This window comes from Lucilia cuprina, chromosome 5, assembly GCF_022045245.1.
Source record: "Lucilia cuprina isolate Lc7/37 chromosome 5, ASM2204524v1, whole genome shotgun sequence".
Taxonomy (NCBI): domain Eukaryota; kingdom Metazoa; phylum Arthropoda; class Insecta; order Diptera; family Calliphoridae; genus Lucilia; species Lucilia cuprina.
This window is the reverse complement of record NC_060953.1, coordinates 31,549,186-31,559,323: the sequence shown is the minus strand read 5'-3', so window position 1 is coordinate 31,559,323 and position 10,138 is coordinate 31,549,186. Positions and strand designations below refer to the sequence as shown.

The 10,138-nt window shown below is 30.6% G+C and overlaps 2 protein-coding genes and 1 long non-coding RNA gene across 3 annotated transcripts in view; 1 reads left to right on the top strand and 2 right to left on the bottom strand.

Annotated features, from left to right (window-relative positions):
* The window catches only part of LOC111690805 (isoleucine--tRNA ligase, mitochondrial), a 5,535-nt gene extending 872 nt beyond the window's left edge, over positions 1-4,663 (bottom strand). The window contains exons 1-11 of the mRNA XM_023453372.2: positions 4,402-4,663; positions 4,212-4,331; positions 2,305-2,464; positions 2,033-2,240; positions 1,643-1,971; positions 1,415-1,587; positions 1,067-1,309; positions 836-1,002; positions 462-764; positions 289-405; positions 17-236 (exon numbers count right to left, since the gene is read on the bottom strand). Coding sequence (XP_023309140.2) covers positions 17-236; positions 289-405; positions 462-764; positions 836-1,002; positions 1,067-1,309; positions 1,415-1,587; positions 1,643-1,971; positions 2,033-2,240; positions 2,305-2,464; positions 4,212-4,331; positions 4,402-4,566 — 2,205 coding nt within the window. The 5' untranslated portion in view covers positions 4,567-4,663. The remainder of the gene's footprint in view (positions 1-16; positions 237-288; positions 406-461; positions 765-835; positions 1,003-1,066; positions 1,310-1,414; positions 1,588-1,642; positions 1,972-2,032; positions 2,241-2,304; positions 2,465-4,211; positions 4,332-4,401) is intronic.
* A 2,234-nt stretch (positions 4,664-6,897) lies between these two features.
* Positions 6,898-10,106, top strand: LOC124420394. The gene is made up of 5 exons (XR_006941174.1): positions 6,898-7,164; positions 7,227-7,810; positions 8,751-8,993; positions 9,103-9,325; positions 9,385-10,106. It is a non-coding gene; the product is annotated as an uncharacterized LOC124420394 (long non-coding RNA).
* On the bottom strand, positions 7,001-9,742 carry LOC111690796 (ATP synthase subunit beta, mitochondrial). The gene is made up of 7 exons (XM_023453359.2): positions 9,621-9,742; positions 9,441-9,551; positions 9,108-9,355; positions 8,698-8,967; positions 7,915-8,368; positions 7,570-7,856; positions 7,001-7,491 (listed from the first exon to the last, which is right to left on the bottom strand). The coding sequence occupies exons 1-7, from the start codon at positions 9,664-9,666 to the stop codon at positions 7,207-7,209; spliced, it is 1,701 nt and encodes a 566-aa protein (XP_023309127.2). The 5' UTR covers positions 9,667-9,742; the 3' UTR covers positions 7,001-7,206.
* Positions 10,107-10,138: the final 32 nt, after the last annotated feature.

Genomic DNA, 10,138 nt, shown 5'->3' with positions numbered 1-10,138 from the left:
TTTTTTTTGTACAAACCTCTTTTTCAAAATCGTATAATTTATTTAGTAAATAACGGTTTAGATAGATTTGTTTGTCAGTAGCTTTGCTATACCTGTTATTGGTACGTTCACCAATTGCACCATTTAGATAGCGTAAAGTAGACCGAATTTTACTAAGGTTTTCTGCAGATTGTTGCAGCAATTTATCGCTGACTGTAATGGCCATATGTTGTGTACCATGCGAGGCCACCCACCATCTATCATTTTCAAATTAAAATAAATAAGTTTATTTAGAGAACAAATGTATACCTTAAAACATCAACACCATAGGTTTTCCGAATATCTGTAGGTGAAATAACATTCCCTAGAGATTTTGACATTTTGTGACCTTTTTCATCTACTGTGAACCCATGTACAAAAAGTGCCCTTTAAATAATTTTTAAAGTATAAATTTGTTGCCAAATAATTACATTTTTATATACTTATATGGTGAACAGTCTCTAGCACCAACACTAGTTAGTAGGGAAGATTGAAACCAACCAGTAAATTGATCATATCCTTCTAAATACAAATCTGCAATTTGTTGGTCTTTTAAGACGTGGGACCACGTACTACCGGAATCAAACCAAATATCGAAGATATCCATACCTTTGTCCACCTCACTAATGTTTATATTTAAATTTTTTAAACGATCACAAGGTAAAAGTTCTTCCACAGACATTGACCACCAAAAATCTATATTACCTTCTTTGGTAACCAAATTACAAATATGGCTCAAAATTGTTCTGAAACCAAGAAACAGAAATGTTTTGGGTATAATTAATATACATACAAATTTGTATTCATATATGCGTACTCATCACATATCACTTTTCCCGTCTTTTTATGGTAAAATACTGGTATTGGTACACCCCAGGATCTTTGTCTTGATATACACCAATAAGGACGTTTCATAACTTGTGTCCTTAAAGCATTTTTACTCGCTTCGGCATTAACACGAGGATATATTTCAATTTTTTCAATCTTAAAATACACCATTAAAAATTAAGTATTTTTAAAACAGTAACGAGATGCTTTTTGTTCAGACCTCTTTAACAGCCTTTTCCTTAAGCTCCGATGTATTTATAAACCATTGCTCACTAGCTCTGATTATAACCGGTTCTTTAGTACGCCAATCTAGCGGATAACTATGAGTAAAGGTATCCGAAAATAGGACATCATCTTTTATATTATTCAAGACCAAATTATTTCCTTCTTTAAGCACATTTTTTCCCTTTAAATAACTGGGTGCATCGGAGTTGTAAATACCTTCTTCGTTTACTAAAGATTTCTAAGAGTAAGATAGCAGCATATGCGTTAAATGTACATTGTTTTCTTTCATTTTTCAAAAACGGAATAAGGTGTTTGGTATAACAGTCAAACATACAAAACTTACCACAGGAATTTTTTTAGATAAACATATTAGAAAATCATCGGGACCATGAGCTGGTGCAGTATGAACTAGGCCTGTGCCCTTAGTGTCTTGTACGTGAGAAGCATCAAGAAAAGGCAATGAATCTTCATTTTCGTAAATAGGATGCTGATAAGTACAGTGAATCAAATCAGTTCCTATAAACATAAAATATAAAAAATTTTTAATTTGTGAGTCCAATTTAAATCTCACCTTTTATAGTTTCCTTCACTGTGCATTCAATTTTTGTGCTTTTTACAAAATCCACAATTAAATTTGTAGCAATTAAATAAAGATCCGTGGACACAAAGTTTTTTGTGTCAGTTTTTAACTCAACGATAGCATATTCTAAATTGGGATTAAAACAAATTGCCTGATTACTTGGCAATGTCCATGGTGTTGTTGTCCATATTAAAGCAAACAGCTTTTGCTGCTCCACAAGTTTAATGGATGGAGGTAAAGATTTCAATTCAAAACGAACATAAACCGACGGACTAACAAAATTTGGGTCGTATTCAAGTTCAGCTTCCGCTAAGGCAGTTCTAAAGAGATTAAATTTTAAATTACTGCTGTAAGTTATAAAGTAACAATTTTTACAATTACCTAGATGAAGGTGACCAATACACTGGTTTCAAATCACGATATACTAAACCTTTTTTGTAAAAATCTAAAAACAAATGCAATTGATTGCATATAAAATCTGGATTAAAAGTAAAATAAAGCCGGTCGCTCCTTTGCCAATCAGACAAAATGCCCCATGAACGAAATTCTTCCTTCTGTCGGGCAATAGCATCCAAGGCAAATTGTCTTGCTAAAATGAAATAAAACGTCCTATAAAATATAAAAATACCAACTATGATTTTTTATCAAACTACATTTCGATCTTATTATATTTGGTGATTTCTCATTGTTCTTGCCGTCAGTGGAGGCCAAAGCCTTAAGTTCTATTGGCAGTCCATGGCAATCCCAACCAGGAACATAATGAATCTTTTGTCCTTTTACCACATGATGTCTAATTGTAATATCCTTAAGAATCTGTAAACAAATGATGTGAATATTATATAGGGTAAATGTACCAATAGTCGGCAGTTTAACTTTTTTCTCTTTTTCAAACTATCCCCCTAAAGAGTCGGTAAATGTTATTACGATGATTTTTAGTTATTTCAATTATGTGTTTAGTTAAGTTTTAGATCTATTTAACTTTTTTGAAAAACAAATAACTAATTTTTAGTAATTTGTAAATTTTGTTAAAAACTCCACATTTTCCAATAGTCGGCACCAGTGTTCCTAAGTTCGACAAAAAATGTCCCTATAGTCGGCAGTAGATTTTTTGTTTGATAAAAGCATATTTATTTATAGAAAAAAGTGATATATACACAATTTTCCAAAGAAAATATTTAATTAAATTTTTTCTATAGAAATAACTGTAATAATATCGTTTTTTTCTGTAGAAAAATATGTTATGAACATAATTATAATTGTAATAAGTATACATAATAACATTTTTTTCTATAGAAAAAGAGTTATACATGCAATTTTCTGTACAATATTATATTTTTTGTTAGAGAAAAAAGTAATTTTTTATAGGGAAAAGTGTTATATGTACTGTTTTTTAAAGAAAATCTTTTATAAAAATATGCAATTTCCTATAGGAAAAAATTTAACATAAGTTTCATAGAGGATATTATAATAAGAACACTTTTCTATAGAAAAATTGTCATACTAGGAATTTTCTATAGAAAAAAATGTTACACTCATAATTTTTTTGTAAAAACACAGTTAAGAAGCAATTTTGTTAGAAAAAATTTCAATATGCAAAATTTTTAATAGAAAAAACTATTATACACATATTTTTTGTATAGAAAATTATATTCTGTAGTAAAAAATTGTAAAATTCTGTAGAAAAAGCTATTATAGAAGTAATTTTCTATAGAAAAAAAGGGTATACACACAATTTTTCATAGAGAAAACTGATATACACATAATTTTTTGTATCAAAAATTGTTATACATAAAATTTTCTATAGAAAAAAAATTGTATACACATAATTCTCTATAGAAACAAATGTTGTACAATCAATTTTCTATAGAGGAAATTGTAATATACATAAATTTTTATAGAGAAGTGTTATACATAAATTTTTTTTTACAAAAATAACTGTTATACATATAATTTTTGAAGAGAAAATTGTTATATAGAAATTTTTCATAGTTATATACCCAATTTTCTATAGAGAAATAATAAATTTTAGAGTGCCGACTATAGAATACGTATGATCGAACTTAATACCCAGTAGTCGGCACCCCTATGCCGACAATAAGAATTCATAAAAAATTGTGTTCCTAATGGCGGCAGCGATTAAAATTACAAAAAAATATATTTTTAACTAACTTTTTCACTTTAAATTAAATATTTCAACTGTTTTCTTTCATTTAAATCAATTTCTGTCAAATAAATCATTTAATTTCATATAAATATTCACTTGTTTAAGGTGGCACTAAAACTAAATTTTTTTTAAGAAAACTGACAGTACTACAAATGCTGCAAAGCTGTCACTAAAAAACGTCAAATATAGAGGAAATTAGTAATCCTACTTAAATTTACTCATTTCATAAAGCAAAAAGACCATATTTTCTATGAAATATAGATCAAACCTTAATAAATTTGTACAGCTTTTCTTATTTATTTACATTTTTATGTAAAAGATGCCGACTACTGGGTGATGCCGACATTAGGTGCATTTACCCTATTTTGTTATATACATACCCAATTCTTAACGAACCTTATTAACAGCATGACCCATGTGTAAGTCACCATTTGCATACGGAGGACCATCGTGCAATATATATGATGGTTCCTTAAGATTCTCATCCTGGTATTGATATGTTTGAGCGAATGTTGTCTGCGATACAGAAAGTTCGATGATACTCATTATAAAAATCTAAAGACAATAAATAAGTTTTATTACTCACAGAAATCAGTTTATTTTCAAGTTCCTGACGTTTTACAGCGCTAAGACGTGCTGGAAATTTTGTTTTTGGCAAATTAATTGTTGTAGTATATTTGATTGGTTCCTTGGCCTCATGTTTAATTGAATAAAAACGAGAAATAGTTGGAAATCTTATAATTCTCAACATGTTTGCCAAATGTTTACATAAATTATTTAATAATATCTTCTTCTTTTTTGATCATCAATCACTAAACTTAACAACAACCGGTAAAATATGTTTTGTTGTTATTGAATAAACTACAGACAATGTGAAGAAAACAAAAATACATACACAAACAAATTTAGTGACTAAAGTACGATTTTGGGAAGGTTAATAATGTAAATAAAAATACTATGTTACGAACTTTAAACAATGTTTGGCAATATCTCGAAAATTATTTTGTTACGCTAACATAAGAGATATTATAAATGTCTTTCCATTTTCTAAGTATTTTATTTTCTCTCTATACAAACGGGCCAATATCCATATATCAAAGAAATTAAGTTTTAATTTAAGGTAAAAAAATATTAAGTTTTATTATTACATATTAATACAATTAAATGTAATGTACATTCGTAATTCAGGTCTGAGTTGGGGAACAACTCTCGCGTCATCGCGGTTATTTCATAAACGCGTTCAGACTTGTGTTTGTTGCCTGGCTTTTGACAGTTTTACGTCTCGCTCGCACTGGTGTAGTGTGGTACTTCACATAACTGTTCAAAGTTATGTGTGGTCTACATTAGCCTCGTGCTTTCGTTTTACCTCAAGTGAAGTTATGTTTAATTGGCTTAGACCACAGATTAATAAAATATTTGAAACATAGGTATTAAAATTATTGAAATTGTTGATGGCGCTTTATCCTTTTGGACCAGCCAAGTAAATCATGATTTTTTTAAGGGGGCACGGATAATGCCAATGTTCACAAAAAAAAGAAATGTAATGGAAACGTTAACAAGTAAGAGAGTATAGTCGGGCGTGGTCGCCATATGATACCCTACACCAGTTATAAATATTAAATGTGATTTATTTTTCATAATAAAGCATTTATCTTCAATATTCATTTCCTATACATTTAAGCAATTTATGGATGAAAACTTATTTTCTGAAAGATGCTTTATATGGGGGCTAGGAGCAAATATCTACCAAGCCCGATAAAATTTTGTAAATATATTTATATTTATATAATATTTTATTGTGCTGTATTTCATCGCGATATTTGTGTTTATAAGTTAATTTTGGACATTCAAGTAATTTTTTGAATAGGATTTTGTATGGGAGCTAGGGTCAAATGAAGCTCTGTCTCTATGAAATTTGGCAAGATTATCAAGACTTCTATAAAACTTAGTTGTGACGCATTTTATTGATTCATGTATATTTAACATAGTTATGAGCTCAGAAGCCCTTTTCGGGGGGTTTTGTTCTATGGGACTATATGAAATAATAGACCCATTTTAACCATTTTCAATGGCTTCGTCCTTAGGCCAGATAAAACGTGTGTGCAAAGTCATCCAATTATCTTGAAAATTGCGTCCTATATCTTGCGCACAAAGTTTAATTGGACAGCCAGCCAGACGGAGGGACGGACATAGCTTCGTCTAAGAAAACGATTCTAGGCCGATTGGTATACTTTAAGGTGGGTATAGGACGCATATTTTTGTATGCTACAAACATCAGCACAAACCAAATATACCCTCCCTACTAAAGTGGTGTAGTTTATAAAAATTAGCAGGTACGGACTGCATTTACTAGCGTTATAACGTCGTTATGACAGTGTTGTCTTGATAACAATTTGTTTAGAATTTTGTTTTTTAACATAAGTTTCAGTGAAATTAGTGTTTATTTACAAAAATTGCATTTAATAAAAACAGTAGTTTTCTCATAAAATATAGCATTATTTTAATAAAGTTATCTGATAAAATCAGCATTTTGTTACCTTTATGCATTAATTGACAATTTTTCTGCCGACGTTTTGTCAAGTAATTGTCTAATATGAACACGGGCTCGTCATAGACAAAATCTGTTTTAAATAATAATTTAAGTTTCCAAATTAATTCTACATCTGGCAATATTGCTTTAAATAGAAGCATAATATAGTTAAAGGTATTTTCAGACTACAATACTGAGTATTAATACATTTCAAAATAAAAATATTATAGAATTTGGTCGGTATATCAAAAAATCTGTAAGAAAAATACATAAATATTCCAGACATACTCTTTATCAATTCTTACCTTTATAAATTCAACTGCGTTCTTAAATTTTTCGTTTATGTTTAATTTATTTTACTTGCCTGTTTATTTTTTTCAGATGAAAATTGTTTCTAACGTTTCTTTTTTTAATTACAACTTTGATACATATGAAAAATTAGAAATTTTTGAAATTTTTCAAAAACTTTAAAATACGGTCGGTATGTCATAAAAATCAGAAGTATTTTTTGTCATAATCAATCCAATTGTATTTAGACTACGAAATTGTATTATACTACATGATTTTCTGACAAGTATTAATATTCAGTATTGTAGTCTGAAAATACCTTAAACAAAAGATGGCTCTTATCTATAGTAAATAAAAAACGGATATATAAAAATTAAACAAATTTTTATTATTTGAAATACTTAAAAACTGCGAATAACCAAATCAATGCTTTTAAAAGTTCAACATGAAATTATGAAAGAAAAATTAAATAAAATTAACTCACAACATATACATATATTGCCACCTGAAATGCAAACGGCGACGATATATGTATGAATAAAAACAATGATACCTAATTAATTTAATAAGAATCTAAATTTTTAATTTTGCAGCTAAATCTTTTGCTTTTGAAATTGCTTCATCAATATCACCTACCATATAAAAGGCTATTTCTGGCATGTCGTCCATATCACCATTTAATAGCCGTTTAAATCCTTCAATGGTTTTACTAACCGGTACCATTTTACCAGCATGTCCCGTAAAAACTTCAGCCACTTGAAAAGGTTGTGATAGAAAACGTTGCATTTTACGGGCTCGAGCAACAGTGAGTTTGTCTTCTTCCGAAAGTTCATCCATACCTAAAATGGCGATAATATCCTATATATTTGACAATACATAGTTACATTAGATATTAATGGACATACATTTTACTATTATAACTATTTTGAAATTTACCTGTAAAGATTTGTAGTTTTGTAATGTTTTTTGGACGGAGCGAGCAACATTATAATGTTCTTCACCCACAATCATAGGATCCATAATGCGAGATGACGAATCCAGGGGATCCACTGCCGGGTAAATTCCCAATTCTGCTATTGGTCTAGACAATACTGTGGTTGCATCTAAGTGAGAAAATGTTGCAGCTGGAGCCGGATCTGTTAGATCGTCAGCTGGGACATAAACAGCCTGCACTGAGGTAATTGAGCCGTTTTTAGTACTAGTGATTCGTTCTTGCATAGTGCCTTTATGAAAATATTTTTTTAAGAATGTATACCACTAGTTAATAAACGATATTCATACCCATATCAGTTCCCAATGTAGGTTGATATCCCACCGCTGATGGTATGCGACCCAATAACGCTGATACTTCCGAGCCGGCTTGGGTAAAACGAAAAATATTATCAATAAATAACAAAACATCTTGTCCTTCCATATCTCGAAAATATTCGGCAATTGTGAGACCTGTCAGAACTACGCGTGATCTAGCACCAGGTGGTTCATTCATTTGACCATAGACTAAAGCAACTTTTGATTTATCATCCTCTAATGAAATAACTTTGGACTCAATCATTTCCATATACAGATCATTGCCTTCACGAGTACGTTCGCCTGCACCCACAAACACAGAATATCCACCATGCGCCTTAGCTATATTGTTAATTAATTCCATAATCAAAACTGTTTTTCCTACTCCAGCCCCACCAAATAGTCCGATTTTACCGCCTTTAACATACGGTGCCAATAAATCTATCACCTACAAATTATTATTCCTTAATAGGTCTGATCAAAAGCTAAAAACTGTTACGAATTAGTAGAATTTAAGAAAAATATTAATGTAAAGCATTAACTTAAAAGCAAAAGCAGTATGGACCGCCACTTATTGTTAGGTTGGAGAAAGTGTTTCTTTCCGGAACACTTTCCTGACTACACTGGGAAACTTTTTTTGGAAAACCTTTGATTTTGTATAAGAGAGAAAAAGATCTCTTATACAATATAAAGTATGCCTCATTTTAGGAGTTATATACAGAGTTACTTATGTAAATATTTCTTTATTATTGTAAAGTTGAGTATGTAAAATGGTACCTTAATGCCTGTTTCCAGTAAAACAGGATTAACATTCAATTCTGTCATTGCAGGAGCCTCAGCATGAATAAATGAATGAAATTCGGAATTAATTGGACCTCGTTCATCTATTGGATCACCAACAACATTAATAATACGGCCAAGAGTGGCTCGCCCAACGGGGACACGTATAGGATGTCCAGTGTCAGTAACTTTTTGACCCCTTCGTAAACCTTCAGTACTATCCATAGCAACTGAACGCACAGTATTATTGCTTAAATGATGAAATACCTAGTATGGAGTATTAATTACAAAAGGTAATGAATTCAGATTATGATTTCTTTAAGAGTTAATACGAAACAAAATTTGAAATTTTTTACAAAGTTTTTCTCGCAAATATTAAATAGCTATATCGTATTTTAATAGCAAACCTCTAAAACTAATCTTGGACCGGCTTTATAGTCTGAAACCTCCATTGCATTCATAATGTCTGGTATATTTTCATCGTCAAAAATTACATCAACAACAGGACCAATAACAGCATGTATACGCCCAACTTTGGAAAGGGTTTTATCAACTACTGTGGTGTTGCTACCAGTTTTATCGGTTCTTGAAGATTTCGGCGTTTCATTTTCACAAATTGGTTCAGGTTCACAATAATCAACATCAGTAGTAATATCTACATATAAATTCATTAAATATTTACAGATCGTGAAGAGTTTTAGAACAAATGTTAAGGACACAATTATTTAACTTATGTTTACCATCTTCTTTCTTCGAACAAACAGCCGAATATTTCTGGTAAAAGTGACTACAATTTACAGAGAATACTTGGGGAAAACACAGAGTGTTTTGTTGTACAACATTTTGCAAGGCTATTGATTGGCATATAAATTTAACAATGAACTATAGACATGTTTTAAAATCTCTTCACACATACTTACCCAAGCCAATTTTTGAGAATTTATTAAATTTATTTAAAACATTCATTTTTGATAAATTAAGTTTTGTAAATTTTTCAAGATTAGACAAATTTGTAATACGTATATTTTTATGAGTGCTCTGTTTTTTTTTTGCATAGAATGACAGTTTCACTTTGTAATTTTCCAATACATAAACCAAAGAACGTTAATAGAGCCCCAGCAGTTCGACAAAGTCTCAATGCATACGAAAAAGACACTAATTTTCACTAATAGTTACCCACCTGGACGATCGTATTTCGTATGTTTTGGATCATTCGTCACGAATGTGCCCTTTGTAATCGAGAATGAAGACAGTCGTCAATTTAGTGTCGTCCTCTTTGTAAGTGGGAGTGAAGACAGTCGTCTCTTTACTGTCCTTAAGTAACCTAGAGATTATATTCTTAGAAGTTATTTTTTTTCGAGAATGAAGACAGTCGTCACTTTAGTGTCCCCTTTTGTAAGCGAGAGCGGAGGCAATCGTCTCTTAACTGTCTCTTTGT